Source organism: Mercenaria mercenaria, chromosome 15 (assembly GCF_021730395.1).
Source record: "Mercenaria mercenaria strain notata chromosome 15, MADL_Memer_1, whole genome shotgun sequence".
Lineage (NCBI taxonomy): Eukaryota > Metazoa > Mollusca > Bivalvia > Venerida > Veneridae > Mercenaria > Mercenaria mercenaria.
The window spans coordinates 61,177,626-61,203,632 of record NC_069375.1 but is presented as its reverse complement, the minus strand read 5'-3'; the positions used below and the strand labels follow the sequence as shown (position 1 = coordinate 61,203,632).

At 34.0% G+C, this 26,007-nt stretch overlaps 2 protein-coding genes across 2 annotated transcripts; one reads left to right on the top strand and one right to left on the bottom strand.

Moving 5' to 3' along the window:
* The first annotated feature begins 18,506 nt into the window (after nucleotides 1-18,506).
* On the top strand, nucleotides 18,507-22,867 carry LOC128549115 (uncharacterized). Its single transcript, XM_053525388.1, has 2 exons — nucleotides 18,507-19,499; nucleotides 21,036-22,867. The coding sequence occupies exons 1-2, from the start codon at nucleotides 18,562-18,564 to the stop codon at nucleotides 22,375-22,377; spliced, it is 2,280 nt and encodes a 759-aa protein (XP_053381363.1). The 5' UTR covers nucleotides 18,507-18,561; the 3' UTR covers nucleotides 22,378-22,867.
* A 1,672-nt stretch (nucleotides 22,868-24,539) lies between these two features.
* LOC128548801 (uncharacterized) lies at nucleotides 24,540-25,559 on the bottom strand. Its single transcript, XM_053524282.1, has one exon. The coding sequence runs from the start codon at nucleotides 25,557-25,559 to the stop codon at nucleotides 24,540-24,542; it is 1,020 nt and encodes a 339-aa protein (XP_053380257.1).
* Between the last annotated feature and the right edge of the window lie 448 nt (nucleotides 25,560-26,007).

Below are 26,007 nucleotides of genomic sequence, written 5' to 3'. Positions count from 1 at the left end.
TTGCTCTCCCACAAAATTTATAACTTTTTCTGTAAGCAGCAGCTAGTTTAGTTAATGAATAATTAATTGATCTATTGTTTCTATTCCATTATTATTAGAAATTAGATTTTTATTGCTCATTTATATAATATATTTTCTAAATTAAATTTGTTCAAGATCGCTAAATGGTACCCAACTATTAAATTTTTCACTATAACCTTTCCATTTTACTAAAGCTTGTTTTTCTTATAGTCTCGTCTAATAATTTTTCTATTCTAAAAACTTCTTGTGTAGTAGGTAAAAGTTCTTGTTCATAAAATGAACCTTGAATTATTTCATCATTTAATCTTTAATAGTGTAAAGTTCTGGTATTTGTATTATTAATTTTATAAATTATAAATATTTCCTCTGTCCAGTTTGGTGTATATCCTTTTTCAAAATGTCTTTTAAGTTGCTTAAGCGAACTCGATCACCAATTTTAAATTTTGCTTTGCTCTTTTGGTATCTTTAAATCACCAATAAATTAAAGTAAACAGTACCTTTATTTAAGTTTTTACTAGCTTCGGTTGGTGTCATTTTTATACTAGAATGTTTTGTTTTGTTATATTTATCAACCATATCCTGCAAATTATCTAAATAAGTATAAGTATTATTTGCTGTAAAATATTTCCACATTATTCTTTTTAAACTTCTATTAAATCTTTCTATTACTACAGCCTTTCCTTCATTAAATGTATGATACATATTAATCTTATTTTTATTCAAAAATGATTCAAACTTTTTATTATAAAATTCTTTTCCTTCATCTACCCATAAATTTACTGGTAATCGTCCTTCAGAAATTATTTTTTCAAATGCTTCAGTAACAATTCTCCATTTTTATTCTTTTTAAAGGAATAACCCAAGCATATTTACTAAATATATCAATAACGGTTAACAAGTACTTTACTCCTTTATTATATTTTGAAAAAGCTTGCATGTCGACTAAATCAGCTGACCAAGTATCATCAATATCATTAACTATCACTCTTCGTTTCCTAAATTTTCTTTTAATTGGTTTGTGTAATTCTTCTGCTAATTCATCGCTCCAATTTATTTTGGGGTAGTAAAAGTTTGCTCTACCCCCTTTTCCCGTTTTTTTGACTTTTGTCCCAGCCCAAGTTTGTATTTTGTTTTAATTATAGTTTCACAACTAAATGTTTTGCAATCTTTTCTCCAAATGTTTTTGATTTAGTTTTATTTAAATTGGAAAGCATTTGCTTATCACATGTACCCTTTTTTTACATCACTGTCATAGCAAAAATCATGGTCCATACATACTGCATCCAGTTCATTGACAGGGGGTCCATTATCTAGGGATTTCCTGGCCCACAATAATTATATCCTGGAAGTGTTAAACCTTTCTTAGGTAATAAAGGTAACATTGCTTTGGGGAATATCTAAATTACCCCCTGTTTCTTTTAACAAACTTTTATTTCATTTTTCCACAAGATGAACAAGTAGCCCTTATCATTTTTCTCCCGTTTTTTGTTGTAACATAATGAGGATTTATATTATCAGTAAATCTTCCTTTCTTTCAAACAATATATTTTATTTTGTAAACTCATCTAATATCAGATGTATTTAAAATTATTTAAAGACTAATAATGTAGTTATTAATTGAAAATAAAATCAAATACCTTTACATTTTATCAATAAAAATAATCTGCCAAAAGTTTGCCAAGTTGGCAGACATTGCCACATTGCTGCCACTTGGCAGAAAAATGGCAGGCTTTTGATTGGTTGAATTTGTGTTTGCCAACGTTCTGCCAAAAGTTTGTCAAGTTGGCAGCGACTGCCACATTGCTGCCACTTGGCAGGATTTTGGCAAATATTTGGTGGAAGTGTTTAATCATATTTTACTACAGGTTTTCATAAAGTACTATGAAAAGTTGTTTATTTTTTGGTTTTAAATTGTCCGGCATTGGATTTTTTAGAATAGGGTCAAGGGGTCAGGGGGGTCAAAATCGGGCTCGCACCCCCATATATATAACTACTAATATTTGTATCTCCCAAAGGGTGTTGCTCTACAGAGGTTGCACTGTACTTTTTCAAATGACTTCGTGACGGATCTACTCTCAGTCAGAGTTTGTTGACTATCACAACAGCAGAATTAAGTGTCGTGTGTCGTACTCAGTGAACTCATGCACATGTTTGCCATATTTCACTTGGTACTTCAGAGGAATGCATTATAATAAAACTCCGATTAAGTTGGTGTTAGGGGGCGTGAGGGGTGTTGCACATTTAATTACCTCTCATGATCATCCTGAACCGATGCTTGGTTGCGTTCTATGCTTCAAAATGATCTTACCGTGGCCCAGTGGCCCAGTGGTTAAGGCGTCCGCCTCGGGATCGGGAGGTCGAAGGTTGGAGTCCCATGGGGAGCGTTCGTCCGGGGTATGTTTGTCAAGGGACTCGTTCCAAAAAGACCAGAACGTGAGCCTCGAGCTAGTTAAATGAATGGTTACCGACTTCTCTATCCGCATGGCGCCTGGCATAGTGGTAGGAGTTGGGAGGTATTGGGTACGCACAATAAAGGTGTCTCAAAAGCCAAATTGGCTGGCCCTTTCAATAGGGATGACACTATAATAAACAAGACCTTTACCTTTTATTTTATTCACACTTTTTCGATCAGTTAAAACAAAGTCGTAAGTATAAACTTTACCTAATTACGACTTTAAAGGTGTTTTCACGGTCGCACCGGCTTAGGCGACTTCCAAGTTTTACAAAACAGAAGGATCTAAAAATAATGACTCAAATTTTTGTGAAAAGTGTTTTAGATCACACACATGGCTGTGATTCAACTGATCTATGAAATGCAAAACTATTAACAGAAATCTTAGATTTGAAGATACGACCATAAAATGCCAGGTTACAGGTTATATACCTAATAACACTTTTTTTTGTAACCAACAGCAACAGACAGCTTACAGACGTATATCATATATATCACACAAATATCATATACAACACACATATCATTGGAGGATTAGGGTCTCACTTAAATGTTTTGTCTATAAAATGCTGCCAAGCAACCAGCGCGCGGTATTACCCTGCGAAATCAGCAAGAAAGGCATTTTAAGAATCAACTAAAAGGACACAACTTGAAGAGTGTGCGCTGAAGATCACAAAAGGTAAGGAAATCGTTTTTTATATATTGCAACCACTTTAACATTTTGTTTGATGTTTTCTCTTCAGCACTTAATAAGCAAAAGTAAAAAACTGAATCAGAGTTATGTGTGCTCAAGGATAAGAATCGCATTTTAATGAGGAAGTGTTTTGGCATTTCAGGAATCAATAATTTTGTTTTAGTAGTTATGACAAATAAATTTTCAAATATACCATGTCCATCCTTTGCTAAAATATTTCAAATAAATAAGAAACTGATTCAAATTTAGAATTACCTCATCAAATACATTTAACACGTTGCTTTATACACTAACTGTATATGTTATGGTCACAAACAAATGATGGGAAACAGTGCAAACATTTGTTATGAAAACTTCCAGTTTCTTTAAAGTTGAATTACATATTCAATTGTGTTTACTTGTACATGCGTATTATTTATAATCTAACACGCAATAATGTTTTTAAAGACCTGAACACACGCACGCACCCGCGCACACTCATTTATGTTAAATAATGTTCACTCACTGTTCATAAACACGAAATTTGGGTATAATATATGTTTAACTAATTCTATATTGTGAATACTTTGTAGCTAGGAAAATGTATTTTTTTCTAGAACAGAAAGGTAGAAATGTTTGTCCATGGTTTTCAAAAAAAAAAATGAACAAAGTTTACTATTACTCATGTGTCTTAATTGAAACGCACTCTAAGAAAACCAACATAGTGGGTTTGCGACCAGCATGGATCCACTGTTCGTTAACGGTTTCTCTAATTACAGCAGGCTTTGAAAGCGAACAGCATGGACCCAGACTCAGTCTGCGCAGATGCGCAGGCTGGTCTGGATCCATGCTGGTCGCAAAAGAACTATGTTGGTTTTCTCATGGCGCGGCTCAATTATTGTGTATCATTTATCTATTAATTAAATTTTATGGAATATTGTTGAGAATACTAAGCTGAATTTTTATATTCTATTTATAGGAGAAACGACCTTCAGGAAACATGGCTTCCTGTGTTACAGCGTACGTGTCTTTAGCCTTGCTTCTTGTTCACAACATTGTTCACGTGATAACCATGCCGGCTGCAGTCTACAGTGATAATGGTATGTGAATTTTCTAAAACTTGTATTTGGCCACTTAAAGAGAATTCCTATAGTTTTTTTCCTTTCATAGATTTTTTTTAAAATATACATCAAGCCAGCACAATAAGGTTTATCCTTTTTTTACATATTTTATCATATACTTATTTGATATCATAGTCATATTTGTAATACTATATCCTTACAATAATGGGTACAAATGAAAAAAACATCTTGTTTCATATTCACTTTTGTGAACTTTTTTCAATGAAAAATACCCATAGTGAAGAATATTGTTTTAAATTTTGAAAAAAAACTGTCCCATAGATTTTTTTCCAGTTTTTCTTGTGTATAAATAATTGTATTGTGAGCATAAAAATGGCTAAAAAATATATTGGTCACCAGGCTAAACTTGATGTTAAGACCGCTTGAATACAACATGTGTTCGGACAAAAATGGTGGAACCTGACCAAATTGATTATATGTATATCTGCTAGAAGTTAAAAAAATGTTTTAAAAATTATGAATTCTTATTATAATTGAATACTAAATAATCTGAAAGGTGATATTGTCTTATCAGTACTAAGTCAATTGTCTTACATTATATGAACAACACTGTCTTTGTACTAAAATGCGATGTGAAAACACAACCACAAAAATGGCAAGATACCTGTCAGGCATGATACTTGTCAATACAACATAAAATCATTTGTTTACTGATAAAACTTATCAAAAATGTTATTTAATTCAAGATTCCTCATATTTAAGATTGTCTGTCACATGTTTCAACAAATGTTGACTTCACTTCAGTTTTCCATAGAAAGTGTCGGCTGCGCAGAAAGATGCGCATAAAAAAACTATAGGAATTCCCTTTAACTGTGAAAACACATAAAAGATACTGTCGCTTTCCTTGATCTTTTATTCCAAATAATGTTCAGAATTTCTTTATCTATTATAGCATACTTTTTTTTGTACTTAAATATTTAGCATCGAACTAACTGATCAGTTGCCTTTCGGGTTTCATGATCTGACATGTATGACAATAAGATGATAATGTCAATCAAGTTATAACTGCAATACATACTTTAATCACTCGAATTGACATAGTTTATAACCCTACAGTATCATGTTTACTGACTAAGAAAGGTTCAAATACAGTCAGACTCCCATATCATATAATGCTACTTACAGACACCCGCACCGGTCATATTTTAAGCACTGGTCTTAAATATTATAAAAATACTCACCCTCTGTTGTAAATAAGTTCCAGGTTGAAATGTCTCCATGCAAAATCTAACCAGTGTGTTAAATCCTCCCCACGAAGACCGCATCGAAAATGATAGTTATAGGTTATTAGCTTTGTATCGGGAAATATGCACGAGTTCTTCAGCGGAAATATTGCGCGACTTTAGGAGCGCAATATTCTTCCGCTGAAGAACGAGTACATATTTCATGATGCAAAGATAATAACCTTTTTATTACATACGCACCTACACGTATAAATATTATGTAAATACCATATATATGTTCAATAGCCTGAATAGGATTGACAATACTGAACTAAATAGAAAAAATAGTGCAACAACACACAGAATTATGTCACGCACCCGATATGAAATTCAGGCGTCAGTGTATGGAAAAATATTGACGTTTCCGGTACCAGTGTAACTTAACGGGAAATAGAAACGAGTATGCAATAATGTATTATATTCTGAATATGCTAAATATGTAACATCATTTTAATAACATAGTATCCACAGCTATACTTTAATGTTACCATCATTTGAGTGCGTGATTATATGTATTGCATTAGTTATATTAATCAACTTTGATAATGTGGCAGTTGACTTCAGTACAATCGACACTGTTTATTTTCCAGTATAGGTACCTAATACTTAATTCACAATATAGCCCAAAAATAATTTTATGACGCACTATCTCTGAAAACCCCTGGACTTTTTAGACTCATCTGCCACATTTTCAAAGTTTATTAGTACGTATGTATTTGTCTCATGTAATTGTAAGTATACAAACTGAGGACTTTGAAACTTGATTAATTTCATTCACAGGCAAAGAGAATGTTTCAGGTGCATTTCTCACACCAATGACAGACAAACAATTCAAAGAAAAGTCTAATTTACATCATCTTGGTAAAGCCGTAGAAGAACTAGAGAAAAATCATTTCCACTGGATAGATATATCGCAAATTATTAATTTGTCACAAACTGATACCGACCTTGAAAGGGAGTTAACTGACTTTGATAAATCTGGAAAAATCACTGACAAATCGACCGACGTTAAAGAGATCATTCACGTTGACAGTAATTTATCAGAAATAGATTCGGACGATACAGTCAGAGACAGAAAAACAGCTGGAACAGAGAGACCTCACTCAGAGGCATATAAGGACAGACACATAATTGGTAATGACTTGATCGGAAACAACAATGATTTTGGTTGGAATGGCAAAATATCAGAAAAAGAAATTGATGGACTACTGATCGCTACAGACTTGATCAGAACAATGATGGACACATACTTAGAATCAATACCAGCAGGACAAACTGACGAAAAATCGACTAACCCTGATCAGAGCAACAGACACGTGTCGAAAATAATATCAGACACGGACCAAATGACTGCCGTTGGAGAAAAAATAAAAGGTGCATCCATAGGTTATCTTGACCAAGAGGCTGATGATGAGGAGGATCATGCACGAATGGAGAAAGAGCTATTTGAAAATGATGCCACAGGACATGGATATGGAGACATTATAAACCAGCTACGACAGGTTGCTCAACGTGAAGTTGCTATGATGCTAGTTGGTAAGCGAAGCTTTGGGGGCTGCGACACGACCAGAATTACCTACGATATGTTGATGAATTACTTTAAAACTGGGACGTTTTGCAATGCAAAGACCTTTAAATTGCGGTTCGGAGTTGGGAAGTAAGGTTCTGTTTATTTCCTTTCAGTTGATTGGCAGTTTATTAGTTTATTACAACTGTTTTTATACACCGCATACTGAGTACAATGTACACCGTTTGTGAAATGTTATAAAGCTTGAATACTGTTATCTTCGAAATAAAGATATTACAAATATATACTTTGTTGTCCTCAGTGTTAGAAATGTATATTATATAATCAGTATTTATTTTTGTTACTCGTAGTGGCGAGGGGAGAGGGGGGGTGGGGGTGGGGATGGGGGCTCAATGGCCGAGTGGCTAAGATCGTTGGTTTTTAATCACTTGCCCCTCATCGATGTGGGTTTCAGCCTCACTCGGGGCATAGAATTCTTCATGTGTAGAAGCCATTCGGCTGGCTGGTTCTATCTAGGTGGCCGCCCGTGATTAAAAAGTGTCCAGAGGAGCACCTGAAAAGTATTTACTTTGTCGGAGTGACGCTTAACCCAACAAAAAATAAAACAGAATAAATATGTGTTACTCTTGGCCCGATTCAAGAACAAAGATAGCTCTTAGACTACAAAAAATTCAATTAAGGGCAATTTGCAAACACAACACATTTATTTCCAATGAAAATCTTTAAGAGAACTCAGCATTAAACTAATAAACTAAAGTGTCAGCCACATGTCAAATGCTACTACTCTGTAATACATTGAAACCCCTCTATACCGGAGCCTTTGAATACCGGAGTCCCTTCAAAACCGAATGAAATTTGCGGTCCCGAAGTTCGGGTTTCTTGTTACATTTGAAAAATACCCCAGTAAACAAGAACCCCCCTGTTCCGGAAACAGAACAATTATTCCAGACCGAATGGTGTTGTTTCAGGGGTGTAAGATGGAGTTTTCCAGCACCGGTGAAATCACCAGAAATCCCAGTCTGGTATGCAAGAAGTATACATGCTACTCCGAAAATATTGCTAAGAACATTGAATTAAATGTCTTATGGCCAGTCATCCTGCCCAAAAAGGAATATATTTTCTTATGGCAAACTTCGATGTTCCTTATGTCAACATTTTTCGAAATTTTAGAGTATATTTTCATTACTTATTGATTACAACAAAAATAAGTTTTCATAGATTATGTACGTTTAACGCTACTGAATTGTTGAATAATAACACACAGTTTTAGGAAAACAAATGGAGCCGTGTTAGAATATATTTTATAGTTCATGTATGACGACATCAATGAATTTGTAAATACATGTATTTCAAGTGGTTTAGGATATACAGAGCGCACACAAAATGGAAGGCTCAATACTTTGACCTTGAGATATGACATTGACATTGAACCAACATGGTTAACTCATGAGTTCTGCACATCGTCTTGATGAGGTGATCACTTAACCCAAGTTTCATGAAAATCCTTCACGGGGTTTAGGAGATATGGGGCTCAAACTTTTGACCTTGAGTTGTGGCCTTGACCTTGAGCTGACATGGCTGACTCATAGGTTCTGCACATCGTCTTGATAAGGCGACCACTTGGTGACCAAAGTTTCATGAAAATCCCTCAAGGGGTTTAGGAGATACAGAGCGGACACAAAATGGAAGGCTCAAACCTTTGAGCTTGAGTTGTGACCTTGACCTTGAGCCGACATGGCTGACTCATTTGATCCAAGTTTAACAAAAATCCTTCAAGGGGTTTAGGAGATACAGAGCGGACACAAAATGTTACCGACAGACGACGGAGGACGGAAGGACGGGCAGAGACCATTCCTATAACCCCCATGAAAAAATTAATAATCTTGACTTTCGAGTAAAACATTTTTATTTACAGTTTCATTTCTGCATTTAGGCTATAGTTTTTCCCGGTCAAAATCTGGAGTTTTGTTACTCATTCTCAAACCAGTGAATACCAGTTGAAAATGGTCTAACTTATGGGAGCGGCATTCTCGCATACCAGAGATCTACCGTGGTTCCCCGGATGAACCTCTGGCACATTTCGCCGATATTTATGGTTTGGTTACATTACAGGTAAAACGTTTCAGCCAATCAGCGTCGTTTCGCGACAAATCGTAGCGAACCAATCAAACTCGTCCGTGAAAAGCGTAACCGCGTCCTTTCCATATTATCGAGGGAATACGATGTCCATTTACGACGAATATTATTATTTCTTGATGTAAATCTCTTAACGTCGAATTACAGGAATAAATCTTTATTTATCCAATCATGGAATACAGCCTTTATCCATCGTAAGCAAGTATCTTGTTTACATATTTTTTGAAGTTTAAATTCGGAGTTCCAAATAAGGCGAACAATGATTGGCTGAAACCACTCCCGATAGTATTTACGAGTGCGCATGCTTACCAAGTAAACGATGGAAATAAATCAGAGGTTCGTCTCGGGATTTTGACGAACCTCTGATGGATGAGAATGTGGGAGCGGTGACGCACACACCATATCGACCGAGACCACTTTTAACGCACGACTTCGAGCAAGAGTTTTAAAGAAAACAACATTAAAAAGATAAAAAAATCTTTGAAATGCATTCATGGCATACGTGTCATTTTAATGTATACAGTGAATGATACCTCTTAAAGGTAAGACATACCAATTTATGAGTAATAGACGAAACACTAATAATTTTGCAGAAAGGCTCAAACATATAAAAGTGTAACACCAAATACCCAAATTTCGACCCTTTCATACCTATCTGAAACACGTTTTGTACTTTAGTCTGCTAACAGTAAATGACAAAAAAATTCTTACATGTAGTAAAATGTCTAAACAGAATTTCATTAAGAAAGAATTCTTATTTTAACGTCTTCGAAATGTGCTAATTACCAACGAAGAGCCGTTGAGGTTTTCGATTACTAAGTAAAAAATATAGCACTAAAATTCCCCAATATTTTGACCACTTAATACCTATCTGAAACGCTTTTTGTACTTTACTTTGCTGTTTTTGTAACAGTAAATGACTTTATAATAAAATATTTCCTTACGTGTAGTAAAAGATCTCACAAGAAATTCTTTTACCTTTAGCCTGCTAAATTTCTAAAATGGACTGGTCCATCATTGAATTTGGGCAGTACCACTTATTATTCAAAGGGGTGTTAATTGAAAATTTACTGACTGAATAGCGAACAGTGCAGACCATGATCAGCCTGCACGGACGTGCAGGCTGATCTTGTGCAGGCTGATCTTGGTCTGCACTGGTCGCAAAGACAGAATCAGTAGCCGCCAGCAGGCTAAAGGTTAAGACATAATTTTTATTGTAGCGTTTATTTTGAGCGCCTTCGAAATGTTTTTATCACAGGTGGCAGTAACGTACCTAGGATACAGTATGGGTCCATGAGTCATATGCACTTAAATTTATTACAATTATAATGTTTTCTTAGGAAAAAAATGACAAAAAGCCATTTTGAAAAAAATTTTGCTCCTGTGACAATGAGCCATGATAAAGGTGATTATGAACAGTTTGACACCTGCGTTGCTTCCAGGTCCGTATTTTTTTTTCAAAACAATATTTCCTTATCAATGGTTGGCCGCCTTTTCGGCAACAGATTAATCTTTCAGAAAAACCTTACTTCAAAACCCAGTTCCAAACCGTTTACGCATCACGAGCGAGCAACTGCGTACGAAACGATAGTGATTTCTCCACCCGAACAAATCCCACACATTTTTCGCACCGAAGTCTCCCCCCTAAAACATATCAAGTACTCCGTCCCAGTTAAAAATAACGTTACAACCGGTCAGAATAGGCCAAATAAAAATTAACAAGACCGAACATCAGGTTCAACTCTTCGTAATTACTTACAAATTCTCTATTTAACTTTTTGGCTTTCGCGTATCGCCTCCGGCTGCCATGATTTTCGATGACAAGACGGGAGATGTAAAGAACGTTTTCATTGGCGAAGACGATTTCCGGATTGGTTCCTACGTGCTTCACTGCGCATTCAGGTAAGTTCGGAATCAAGTAGTCCCGCCATGTGACGCACAATCGGTTTGTAAACAAGTAAAAACAGACTTGAATTTTAAATACGATTATTCTATTACTAGTCCTTATACTTGGCCAAAATGAGTTTATATATGACTTGGTAAGTGTTAAACCCGGAACTTAAACATGCTGTAGATTTGATAAAACGTTTATATAGTATATAAAAAGAAAACCGCAATTGCAAAAATTGCGGTCCAAATGCGGATTTGAATTTCAACAAAATTTTGCGGCCACATTTTTAGTCTTGTCTGTCAGTCAGTTTGTCCGTCCGTCAGTCCGTCCGTCCGTCAGAATTTCTCAAAAGGTATTTGACCAAAAATCTCACATATTCAGCACAAGAAGTTGGCATCAGTAGTCGAACTAATTCGACGCATACAGTTTGTTTTATATTGTGCAGTCAAACTCACAGGTGGCAGTAACGTACCTAGGATACAGTATGGGTCCATGAGTCATATGCACTTAAATTTATTACAATTATAATGTTTTCTTAGGAAAAAAATGACAAAAAGCCATTTTGAAAAAAATTTTGCTCCTGTGACAATGAGCCATGATAAAGGTGATTATGAACAGTTTGACACCTGCGTTGCTTCCAGGTCCGTATTTTTTTTTCAAAACAATATTTCCTTATCAATGGTTGGCCGCCTTTTCGGCAACAGATTAATCTTTCAGAAAAACCTTACTTCAAAACCATTTTCCAAACCGTTTACGCATCACGAGCGAGCAACTGCGTACGAAACGATAGTGATTTCTCCACCCGAACAAATCCCACACATTTTTCGCACCGAAGTCTCCCCCCTAAAACATATCAAGTACTCAGTCCCAGTTAAAAATAACGTTACAACCGGTCAGAATAGGCCAAATAAAAATTAACAAGACCGAACATCAGGTTCAACTCTTCGTAATTACTTACAAATTCTCTATTTAACTTTTTGGCTTTCGCGTATCGCCTCCGGCTGCCATGATTTTCGATGACAAGACGGGAGATGTAAAGAACGTTTCCATTGGCGAAGACGATTTCCGGACTGGTTCCTACGTGCTTCACTGCGCATTCAGGTAAGTTCGGAATCAAGTAGTCCCGCCATGTGACGCACAATCGGTTTGTAAACAAGTAAAAACAGACTTGAATTTTAAATACGATTATTCTATTACTAGTCCTTATACTTGGCCAAAATGAGTTTATATATGACTTGGTAAGTGTTAAACCCGGAACTTAAACATGCTGTAGATTTGATAAAACGTTTATATAGTATATAAAAAGAAAACCGCAATTGCAAAAATTGCGGTCCAAATGCGGATTTGAATTTCAACAAAATTTTGCGGCCACATTTTTAGTCTTGTCTGTCAGTCAGTTTGTCCGTCCGTCAGTCCGTCCGTCCGTCAGAATTTCTCAAAAGGTATTTGACCAAAAATCTCACATATTCAGCACAAGAAGTTGGCATCAGTAGTCGAACTAATTCGACGCATACAGTTTGTTTTATATTGTGCAGTCAAACTAAAATTAAAAAGCAGGCACTCAGCAACAGTATGCTTGTCTACTGGCCCCAGGGGCTTAAACCTGGATCAAACATTGCCAGGCCAGTTTTATGGCTCCTGATCTAGTACAATATGCCTAAAAGGACATAAGTGTGTGTCCCATGTATATCAAAACGTTTTTGACCCAGTTTTAAGAAAAATTAAAGGACAATTATTCAGCATATAATATTGGGCACTTGCGGATCCTCAGCCAGAGTTCTTTGACACATAAAACGGTATAAAAGTTGTATTTCACCTATCTTAAAAAGTACTTGACCACCCTTTTTTTATTGACCTAGAGTCATGAAACATGTAGAAATATTATTCAGCATGTGAAGTTGTGCACCTGGCTTTTGTCAGACAGACCAGAGTTAATGTCATTGACTGTCAAAAATATGGCATTGCATAAATGTGATACTAGAACTTTATGGACCCTAACTTAAATACACATAAAGTGCTGATAACATTGTGTTGTATATATCTCAAAAAATTTCACCTGAAGTATTGCAACCATGTAGAAATATTATCCATCATGATATCCAACATGCTAATTTGTGCACTTGAGTATTTTTTATTTCACTTTGCAAGACTGGAATTATGGCTATGGACTTTGATAAACAATATAAGTGTGTGCCAGGTATATTTGAAAATGTACTTTATTTACAGTCATACAAAAAATAGTATGCAGTTGTGCAACAAGTGTTCTCTTTGAGATTTCTCTCAGCTAGGCCACTTATGGTCCTCCAGATAGTGAAAAATACACATGTATAGTGTTCTGCATATTTCTTAAAATCATGTACAGTGACAGACTGTGTGGGGGTGAGGGACCTGTGTCCTATGGACATGCATCTAATTTCAATTTGCTAGGTCAAAGTTAATACCAACACCCAACAAAAGGAAAACTACACTGCACATTCAGGAAAGTTTTAAGGTACTAAGAGAACTGTTTTACAATGATATTTATTTCAAGAATACTAGTTTCAGTTCTTAAGATGTCAGTTATGACTAAAATGACATTAGTTAGATGTTGTGTTATTAAACCAAGCAAAGTAAACATATTAACAGGAAAATAAAGGTTTTTCATAAAAGTTGATGACTGTTGTCTTTATTTGCTAATCAGTATTACATGTTACTGAATTGTTATACTTTTGACTTTTTGATAAGTTTGTTTCATTTTCTGTTTCTCAGATATTTTAAAAAGATTCAACAGAATGAAGTGGTGGAGAGAGAAAAAGAAATATTACTGAATTTTACTGAATTACCTCTCAATGTTTAATGTTTTTATGGTTTATAATTTAATTTTAAAAGGCATATTTTGATTGTAATACTTCACTAAAATAATGAAGTAATTTTAATATCAAATATTTAGAAAATCCTTTATTGTTCTATTTTGTATAATTAGGTAAGAATGTCCGAGAAACAAAAACGAAAAAATCTTATTTACAATGGTGTAAAATTGTTATTAGAGCAATAATCAAACATCTCTGAAATTGTCCTTTTGTTTTCTTCCTGGAAAAATTATATTTAAAACATATCTACAATAACTGAACATATAATATCCTAGCAATATGATTTCTGACATTTGAGCCATGCCATGAGAAAACCAACATAGTGGGTTTGCGACCAGCATGGATCCAGACCAGCCAGCGCATCCGCGCAGTCTGGTCAGGGTCCATGCTGTTCGCTTTTAAAGCCTATTGGAATTGGAGAAACTGTTATCGAACAGCATGGATCCTGACCAGACTGCGCTGATGCGCAGGCTGGTCTAGATCCATGCTGGTCGCAAAGCCCTCATGGCGCGGCTCATTTTATTACACTACATGTCACAGTAACATGTTACATTAGCTATATATATATATGCTATATTTTACTACTTCAGCCTTTACCCTACTAAATTTCTAAAGTGGACTGGTCCATCATTCAATTTGGACAGTGCCTGTTATTATTCGAAGGGGTGTTCAATGAAAATTTACTATGACCAGCCTGCACATTTTGGTATGCACTGGTCACAAAGGCAGAATAATTTGCTAGAATCATTTAATAACCAAATAGAAGAAATGATCTAACAAACTTTTTTATGCTAAGAAGAAACTATTCATTATACTGCTGAAGCATTGTGATTAGACAGTGCCTAATTAATTAGAACTGCATGGCACATTAAAATGTCTGGTGAACAAAATGCTAATAAAGAAGTTCAAGACACAAAGAAATGTTGCTTTTAGTCAAAGAAATCTTTTTTTGTAACCAACCTGTTAGTAAATCATCATAAGTTATATTATTTTATCTTATACTGAAAGCTGGCTAGTAAAGTAATGATGTAATTAATGTTAGTGTCAATTATAAGAAACAAAAAAAAATCATGATTGGCATTTTTTTCTGTTTGGTATATTCTTTAATTTGATCATAGTAAGATGATAGTCTTTTTTTTGTAAAACCTAAATATAGTTTGTCAGAAAATGGAATTAATAATATGTCAAAATAAAATGATATTGGTGCAAAGTATATATATGAGCCACGCCATGTGAAAACCAACATAGTGGCTATGCAACCAGCATGGATCCAGACCAGCTTGCACATCAGCGCAGTCTGGTCTGGATCCATGCCATTTGCTTTGAAAGCATATTGCAATTAGAGAAACCGTTAGCGAACAGTATGGATTTTGACTAGACTGCACAGATGCGCAGGCTGGTCTGGATCCATGCTGGTCGCAAACACAGTGTTGGTTTTCTCATGGCACGGCTCATATGTACATATCATACTGATCAACAGTTATGATGGGTTTTTTTTTCTTGTTTTAACAGGCATTAGCATGTTACTTATTTTTTTCATTATATCTTATCCACATGTTGTGCACATAAAGGGAACATCTTCCTGCTGAAACTTGTCCCACTTAGCTTTTGCTCTGAGGCCAGCACAATTTCTGTGTAACCAGAGGTTACAGCCATCACACTGAATCCACTGAATACCTTTTCTCCCCCTTTTTTTACACACTTTACATAATTCCTCATTGTTTTCATCTGCAGATGGACTGGATTCTAATGTCAATGTACTTTCAGATGGCCCTGGAACATTATATCCTGAAGTACTTGGTTCTGGTTCTTGTGTGTCAGGATGTAACTGCAGAATTTCTGTGTTAGACATATGTTGTGATTCAATAATTCCTTTGGTTAGAATGTCAATTATTTCAGATTTTTTAAGCTTTGATCTTGCAGGAATATGATATGCTTTACATAACAGGTTTAACTGCTGTTTAGTCATGTTCTCCAAGACTGCTGACTTTCTCAGAAGCATTCCCTGCAGTAAGGAATGTGACATTTGTTTTTGTTCTGTATTATCATCAACAATGTTTTTAAATGTTAGAGACTTTACAGAATCTTCCTGTTTCTTTTTCCTCACTTGAACCTGTTTTCGGTGAGACATTGTCTTTGCTACATCAAATGCCTGTAGCAAGTCACTCCTAAATTGCACTAACATTAAAAAAAGAAATTTTCTTGATACAACTCTGAAAAGATCTTCTGTGATGCTAATTTTTTTCAGCATGCTGTCCATAACTTCTTCAATTTCTTTTCTTTCATTTTCAACCAAGAGATGGCTGGAAGACAATTCACATCCCTTACTTGAACATGCTTGCATAAATAGTTCTGCAAGCTTTGTTGAATTTAGGATTTCTGATAAACAGTAATCAAAAAGAACTTCAGCTTTCTCATTTAAGTTCTTGTCAATCAGGAGATTTAAACAAGTTTCACACAGTTTCACAAAAAAATGATAGAGTTTATCCGATATGTGTGTGAGTCCCTTATTTATGTACTGCTTCCTTACAGTGTCCATTAAAGAATCTGGATCAGATGTAGTTGATTTTAGATACTCCTCCTCTTCTCGGAAGTTGTCGAGTACCGATAAAATATCACATGCTTTCTGATATTTTACCTGAGAATCTCCTGATTTAGAGTACATGTGTGTTTTTAACACAGAGACCTGCTCTCCTTTGATTTTATGGATGCAATATCCGCCTACATATCTGATTCTACCTTTTGATGCATTTGTTACTTCTCGTTTAGAGATTTCTCTTTCAGCTGAAGGGAATATTTTTTCTTTTCTGGACAAAAGAAATTGTCTAATTGCTACAGTTAGCTTATATGTAATATACCAATGTGCACTGGAAATGTTTTGATTTGGAAAACACAGCATGCAGTTTAACCTGTACTGAGCACTTATTTGGTGTTGATGGCACTTTTCAATGAAGTTCGTGATGGTTTCAGGTTTTACAGGCACTGGGTCAGTAATGTTCATTTCATCCAATATTGAATTAAGCACACTAAACTCTTTTTCACAGAAACGTTTTAGTTCATTCATTGAACTTGGAGTCAAACCTGCTATGATTGTATTCACTTCCTTCTGCTTAGGTGTAAGAATTGGTTCAACTGCTTTTATTGATTCTAATGTGGATGACACACTGAACCCCTCAGGAATATTTGGAACCACTGGGTCTTCAGTATCTATTGTCTTTAGAACTTCATTGAACTCCTCATCAAATTCTTCCTCAGAAGCATCCAGATCATATGGGTCATAGTCTGCGTCTATAGTAAATTCTGTCTTATCTTGGTGAATGTATCTGAAATACATGTATATATTGTTACTGTGTTCAGCATATTATATAGGTGTACTTTCATATTGAATTCAATTAACAAGTTGAATATAAGTATTTAATGTGAGGCTCTGCTGAGCATTTTATGTAATTTATTAAAAGAGTTTAATAAATTCAATACAGGAAGTCGCATAATATTCATTATTAATACAGGGTACTTTTTCCTGCCTAAATATAAAAATAAAAAATCTACTTTCTGTAAGTATTGTAAACAAGTCAATTCAACCGATGTATCCTAAACACTGATGTCAAAGCTTTATTACACTAGGGTATAATCAATTTTATATAATGGATTTATTTCATTCCTTCGAAATCAAACATATGATAAAACAAAATATTTGAAATGATTTTTTTGGGTATCTATACTAAATTCCATTAAAATGCTACAAAAAGTAAAAAAAAAGTACGAATTAGAAAAGTAATCAGCACACAAAATGAAATTGTTTGTTGAAATTCTTTTAACCCTTATCATGCTGTATATGATTGATTCTGCCTTTCTGATCAGTGTAGATCATGATCAGCCTGCACATCCGTGCAATCTGATCAAGGTCTGCACTGTTCGCCATTCAGTCGGTACCGTTTGGTTAGCATCCCTTTTAACAGTTAATGGTACTGTCCAAATTGAAAGATGGACAAGTTCATTATAGAAATTTAGCAAGGTGAGGGTTAAAACTAAATGATTTCCTTATGTGTATAAAACCATAAAAATATTTTCTTTTAATTTAACCTTTAAAGTATTAAATAAAGACATGTTTTACAAAGTTTAAGTCACAATGGGACAATGTCTCCATTTTTTGCAGGTATTTTATAATCAGATTTTCAGAGTAGCAGTATTGAAAAACTATATACCTGTGCAAAAAAAAAAATGAATTAAATTTTTACATCCTGTCAAAAGATGATGAACAGATATAAACATTTTGCTGCATTTTGATTATAACTGTAGGGGCCAAAACTTTGACAAAATATTACACTTTTGAAATGATGTTTATATGACAAAGGAAAATAACAAATGAAGTAAAAACTGGAAATGATATTAATTTAATATGACATTGTATTTACTACATGAAGAACAATTATGTTCTTACTTTGTTTAAATAGCCTTATTTATATAATAAATACTAATGGATCTGTTTTATTTCTGTAAATTTCAATGTTACTATTCAAAAGTGTACAAGTCAGAATGCTTATTAACTCAAACTATAATTTCATTTCAGGCTGTTATCAAGGGTGGAAAAGTCTGATGGTTATATTGAATCATCTCAGTTATTTGAAACTTTTAAGTTTGAAACAATGGAGGCAGGGTTAGAAATGGATTTGGAAAAGCGTGTGTTTTCAGAGATAGTTCTACGTTTATTTGATGTGAGGAAAATTACAAAAAGGATAAGCCCAGAAAAGACAATATCTGTTTACCAAGGACTAAAACTGAAACCACTGGCAGCCACGGTCACACTTACAGACAACTCAATCCGAGACATGAATGAAGTTTCAAAATACAAACCAGAACATGTTAAAGTTATTTCATGTGACAGTAAAATGGCAAGTTTTTCTTTGTGTACACACTACACATCAAGTGGAAACAGAGTTGAAAAGGTTGTTACATTTAATGAAAACCTTCACTGGAAGATAACAGTTTGTGAAAAAGAAATTGACCTTAAGTCCTATGGTATAAAAGATTCTTTTACTCTTGATCTTGAAAGTATTCAACTTGTTTTTGATATTGTTGAAAAACTGAAAATCTGTTCTGGAATGGATATTAAGAAGTCTACAGTATGTTCCAGATTGCACAGTGTGGAGAATTGGAAGAATACAGACAGTGACACCTGCACTAGAATTCTGAGATCAGTTATGTGCTCAAGGGTGGTTAAGGTTAATTCAAGAAGCCAGACCTGTAAAATATGTCAAAAAATGACTATTGTTAAAAATAAAAATAGTGATAAAGAAAATGCTACTGAAATCAACAGAGAATTTCTATTAGATAAAATTCCATCTGCTTCGAATGAAATGATTGAACTTCTATTAAGTCAGGTTCAGAATGTAGGTAAACACCCAAAAGGGAGGCGATGGTCAAGAGCAATAATAAATGTTTGCCTTCAATTATATACTAGAAGTCCAGTAGGGTACAGACTGCTGATGAGTAGCCAAATGCTAGTCTTGCCATCACCACAATTGCTTGTACTGTATAAGAGTCGGGTACAGCACAAGATTGGATTTCAGGATGAGATATTTAGGTAAGGTTATCACCATTTTTATTTCCATTTCACAAGTTACTAGATGTTTTACTTGGTAGACACATCACACTATAAGTAAAGAAACATTGCATCAACCTTTACTTTATTCTGACTATTTCTTTTAACATCATCTAATTAACACTTTTTTTTCTCAATTTGTCACCAAAACATATGTAATTTTCAGTGCAAAGTACCAAAAAACAGTTGTTACCCATCTGGCTAAAGCCAGGCTTTTTGTTACTGTAAATCATGTCACAATTTTACAAGACTTAATATTCCAAATGAAAATGCATAATATTATATAATTATGTATTTTTTTTTTTCATTTTCCCCAAGTAGATAATTGCTGCATGAATTAAGATTAAAACCCCTGCTGATATTGTATTGAAAGTTAAGTCCAATAAATTTAGAGTTTTCAAAGTTTAAATCTGCTGATTTTTTTTAATTAGGTGAGCGGCCTTACTAATGAACTCTTGTACATGTCAGTTAAGATTTAAGCTCTACTGCACACATGAACACTACACTTCTATTGTGTATTACACCTAGATTTACCTGCCAGTGGCAAATTCCACTGTTTGACTACTGTAAAGTGACACACATGTACACATGCATTAAAGACTGATGCACTGTGTTTCATCCAACAACTTTTACAAGTACATGCAATTAAGAGAAAAGAAAATCACAAAATTAATCATATTAAATTTTTTTTAAAATATGGAAGGAAAATTATTTCTATAATTTATGAATATACAAACATGTGTAAATACTAAACAGACACCTACAAATAAAGGCCACCACTGCAAAATAAGCTTATAAGTACCTCTTTTTTTTCTATTCATAAGTTAACCGACAGAATTTTCTAAATGTTAGCTGGAGTCATGCTATTAGTTAGAATTAAAACATTTGAAGTCCACACTTATACACTATTAAAATAATCATTCTTTGTTTACAGTCATAACAGTATTAAGTCAGCTTATGCAGATATTTCTGTAGCAGCTGTGAAAAGCTCATTCATGCAAATTTGCATTTCTGTATATACTGGATCAGTGGTAAATAAGCAAAAAAAAAATGTTTATGGTTAATACATCCTAACTGCTGAACAAAGATTCATTTTTTATTTCTTATTATAAATAACTACTGTACATGAAAGTACTCTAATTAGACCATACATGCACTTAATATGCATGTTAAATAAACACAACTTTTGAGGTAATCATTAGATGATTACTTTTTTCATGTAAATATATTTTTGCTGATCAGAAAATTTAATTATTATTTAACTTAGGGTGTCTGTTACAGCATTCTTTATATTTCTGATAATTTACACTATCTGATTTAACTCCCTTGAAAATGCATTTTTGCTCTTTTAAAGCAGTTCCTTCAACATTTTTTTTCTTAAAAAACAACTGTTTTTTAAATTGCATGGCAGTCTGTTTATGCTTATTTCAATATAAATTATTCTAGCTTGCATAAAAAATGTTAATGAATACAGGTAAATTGCAATTCATTAATAAAAATACATTTATTTCATTTCAGATGGATGCATACTGAAGCGCTTAGACTTGAAATTCCTGTTTATGGCTGGAAAGGAGGTATCATCATAGATGAAATGGCCATACAGAAAGACGTTCAGATTCAAAAAAATGGTGATCTTGTTGAATTAGTGGGCTTGGTTGATGTGGGACCAGAGGGTAACATGTTAAACACCCTAAGAATGGGTAAAAAAGAGAAACATTTAGGCACCCATGTGCTACAGTTCATTTTTATCGGTTTAACTGGGTTTCGTTTTCCCTTTGGTCATTTTGTGACAGATAATATAGCTGCTTATGACATCCACACTCTTTTTTGGGATGCAGTAGCAGCCCTTTCTATGTATGGGTTTTCTGTTATATATACTTCAATGGATGGAGCGCAAAGTAATAGGACATTTCAGAATATGAACATTGGTAAGGACCCACAGACAATGACTGCACAATGCCCAGAGGACCCAGACAATAGTGTAGTTCTGATGATGGATGTTTCTCATGTCATCAAAAAAGTCAGAAATAATGTTATAAAGTCTGGTATAAGTAAGGGTTGTACAAGAAATCTTATTCTTCCAGATGATTCATCTATCCAATGGCAAATGTGGGTAAATGCATTTGAGTGGGATCAAATTAACAGTCTGAGAATTCATAGAAAACTAACTAGAGAACATATATACCCATCAACCCAGTCCAAGATGAGGAATCACCTAGCAAATGAAGTTCTCAACAAAGACATGCTTTATTTAATGTGCCAATATCAGGCCAGTTTGGAAAATGGCTTAGTTTTAAGTGGTGCAATAGAGTTTCTAGAAAAAACATCAAAAATTATTGAGATATTTAGTGACAGAATGCCAGTTCGTTCAAAAGATGACAGCAGGTTGAAGGACTTGTCTGAAGTAAACGACTGGTTTAGTGCTTGGAGCAACAAAATTAATTCAGAAAGTATAAGCTCTGCTGAAAAGTCAAAGAAGTTAATGTCAGCTCAATGCAGAGATGATTTACATTCATGTCTTTTGGGGTTTTGTGAGCTCTGCTTTAAAGTCCTTGCATGCAATGATTCTGCTTATGTAACACCATCTATTATTAATTCAGATATTGTAGAAAATCATTTCTGTCAACAGAGATCAACATACAATGGGGCAAATACCAACCCAAGTGCTCTGCAATATCGTAAAAACCAAAATGCAATAATCCTTGGACAAAACATTATTTCTAAGAAATGCAATGCTGGAACAGCAACGCTTAAGCAAGCAGCTCAGTCATTCAAGTTTCAAGACATTAGTAGTAACAAAAGGAAAATAAGCAATCAATCCGGCAGTGATCCTAAGAAAATAAAAGTATTGAGAATGTAATGTTGTAGATAAGTTTGTACAAAACATTACCATGAAAGACATGTTTCTTTCTACTGAAACTTTAAAAAAGCTCAAAGCTGAAATCTGGATTAACTAGATATTACTGAAGTTAACTCAACTATATTTTTTCAGATTATAAGCATATGTTGATATACAAAAATGTTTAGAAGCTTCTTGCCAAACTTTTGAAGATAAAATATTATTTACCTTAGTATTTTGTCCATTTTGATCAATAACTTGTATAAACACATTAATAACCAGGATATATTAAAAAACATGCTTATTTCTTTTCTTTTTTTATCTCATCTTGATCCAAAACATGTGGCAGGTTGCTTTATATCTATCAAGGAGAAAATGTGTTTGTTTTCAGTATGCTTAGCATGCTGAATTTTATGCATTGTTTTTAAATTATAAGTTGTCAATATAACAGAAAATTAATACCTGGCATGTTTACAGCATGAAGTGTCATGAACTGGATCCTTCGAAGGTTCTTGTAGAAACATGTCAATGGAAAATGGCTGAGGTAGACAATACTTAGGATGAAAATTTTTTATTCTCAGACCATCAGCTGTTCTAACCCTGCCTATAGCAACTCCTAGTTGTCCGGCTTTAAAAATCTGGTTGCAGTCAATCTCAACACTGAAGTATAATCAATATTTGGTGCCATTTTACTATTTATTAATTATTATGTGATATCATAAAATCATTAATTCATTTTATTGATTTTATTAAATGAACTTTGACATATCTTAACCATCGTATACTTCGTGATATCATTAACTATAATTGTAGATATCATCACATGTAATTACCTAAAATGATTGAGATATCACTAAATGAGCCGTGCCATGAGAAAACCAACATAGTGCATTTGCGACCAGAATTGATCCAGACCAGCCTGTGTATCCACGCAGTCTGGTCAGGATCCATGCTGTTCGCTAAAGGTTTGTCTAATTGCAATAGGCTTTGAAAGCGAACTGCATGGATCATAAACAGACTGCGCGGATGCGCATGCTGGTCTTGATTTATGCTAGTAGCAAATGCACTATGTTGGTTTTCTCATGGCGAGGCTCAAATGTTCAAAGAATATCGCAAAAGGGTTTTTTATTAATTGATAGAATGATTTCAAGTTATCAAAGAACAGTCCACATTGTTTTTGTGAACTCATTCAATTGTTACAGTGATATCATTACATAGATACAGATATGTTAATTACGATGTACGATATCACTAAATGAATTATTATTGTATGAAAAGTAAATATATTTTACAGCATCCTCCATTTCTTTATATGATATTTTATACATATCACAAAATAATTAATTATTTTAAATAGAACTAAGAAAATCATTAAACTGAATGGAGGGTTAAAATAAAACAGATTTCAGGAAAAATTATCTGATGAAGGATTTATATGATATAATTGATAAAATGTTAATAATACTATTTATTAAAATCATTTTATGAACCGAAGATTTTCATATTTTTGGTAAATGTTTTCAGTGAAATAATTGATCACCGGTAATATGTATTTGAGTAAGAAAAGCATTTGAATGAAACATTTTATCAGCAAATTTTTTAAAAAGAGCATCAATTTTACTCTTCTAATATTGAAAATTTTATTCTAGTAATTGAAATCAGAAGCTATTTATCTGAAATAGAAGGAATGCTGTTGTTTTGTGAATATATCTTATTAAAGTTTACAAAATATCAATTTCTTTGAAAATGACACAGGTTACAAAGACCTTACTAAGATATTTTTTGTAATAAATCATGAAGTATGTTAGCATTTTGCCAGTATGGTTCTGTGATATAGTGTGAATCTTTATGTACCTATCAAGAGTCATTCCCTGTGCTTTATGAATAGTCAAGGCATATGCCAGCTTTAGTGGTATCTGCCCTCTTGTTGCAAGGTTTCTCCTCATTTTTGGACTGTACACTGAAAAAGACATTTATTACTATGAGTATAAAAAAATAGCTATGAAGAATTGTGTCTAAATGTTTATTATAACCTTATTTTGAAAGTTCTGATATACAGGAAATTGGTTATTTATAAAATTCTGCATACATTTTGATTTATTCAACAACCCATTTTAATGTAAAACCAAAGATATATTTTCTTCAAATATGTTTTACTTTTATATATATTGTACTTCAATGTATTAAATCAATAATATATTAAATATATTGACTTGAACATTACCAGAAAATTCTGTCTTTTTTATTGTGGTTGTAATTCTGACAGAAGGAAATTCTACAACAGGTCCATCTGGATCAAAGCCTTTAACAGTTCCTGTCAGTCCATTAACAAGGACACTAGAAATGTTTCGAAGGAGGATCACAGGAGATCCCTGCTTCAGCCATAAAGTTTGTTGAGCACTGATATTTACCAAATATCTCTTATCACCATGGTCTATTGCCTTAAATTCCACAATATCTCCATCACTTTCCATTAGTTTCGAGCGATTGTATGTGTCAACAAGAAGGTTGTTAGCAAAAAGTTTAACTGATGAAGTATCATCGATGGGTCTTTCTAAAGATTTTAAATAACTTATTGCAAAATCATTGAGATGTCCTCGGGATACTTCACCAATAACCTTTGCAAGATCTTCATTATCTTGTCTAATTATTTTGGTAAGAATTACTTTGTGAGGAACTGCACCTTGGAAGACGTTGCTTTCGAAACAAAGTTCCCCGTGGTCATTATATTCTCTATTGGGAACAGGTGGAAGCTGGTAAAAGTCCCCACACAATATGACCTGAAGACCACCAAAATATTCTTGAGACTGTCTTACAGATGAGCAAATAATCTCCAATTGTTCGAACATTTTTTTGGACAGCATAGATATTTCGTCTATTATAAGAACATGTGTGTTACATATCCTGTTTAACGTCTGGTGAAACTGAGGGCTTGTCTTGATAAGTTCAGAGGTTTCTTCAGCCGCATACCTTCCATCGTCCAGTCCAGACCACCTATGGACTGTTATTGCCTGCAGGTCCTTAGGAAAGCATGTAGAAGCAATACCAGTTGTACTTGTAACCTGTACATTTTTGCCAGTACTTGTCAGTGCTCTAGCAATTTGTGATAATAAAAATGTTTTACCAGTACCTGCCTGTCCTGTAATGAAAACGTTGTGTCCACTCAGGCACAAATCAAAAGCCTCTTGTTGTTTGACATCCATTACAAATTGCTTATATGTATTTATTCAGCCACTAAAGTTAGTATCCACAAACTTGTAATTTAGCATGGCAATACAGTATGCTTGTAAACATGTACCACATGTATATACACATTGCATACATGTATATAGATCACATATGATTTATACTTTCAGCTGTTATTTACACATTTTTTTAACAGAACATCATTTGGAAACAGGTTACACAAACGTAATCCACAGAATATACTCTCATATGCATCAACACTTCAACATTTCACGGCTAGATTTATTGCTAATCATTGATGACACCAGCACGAACGCAGTGTTGCATTTTCAACATGGTTTTGTTGACATATGGCTTGTTTCCGGATTAAAATTCCCACGCTATTCGTAAATCGTTACAGTTAACTTAAAACTAAACGTATGACTGGAACCAGCCTTGTTGTCATCAGACACGTGTTGACATTGA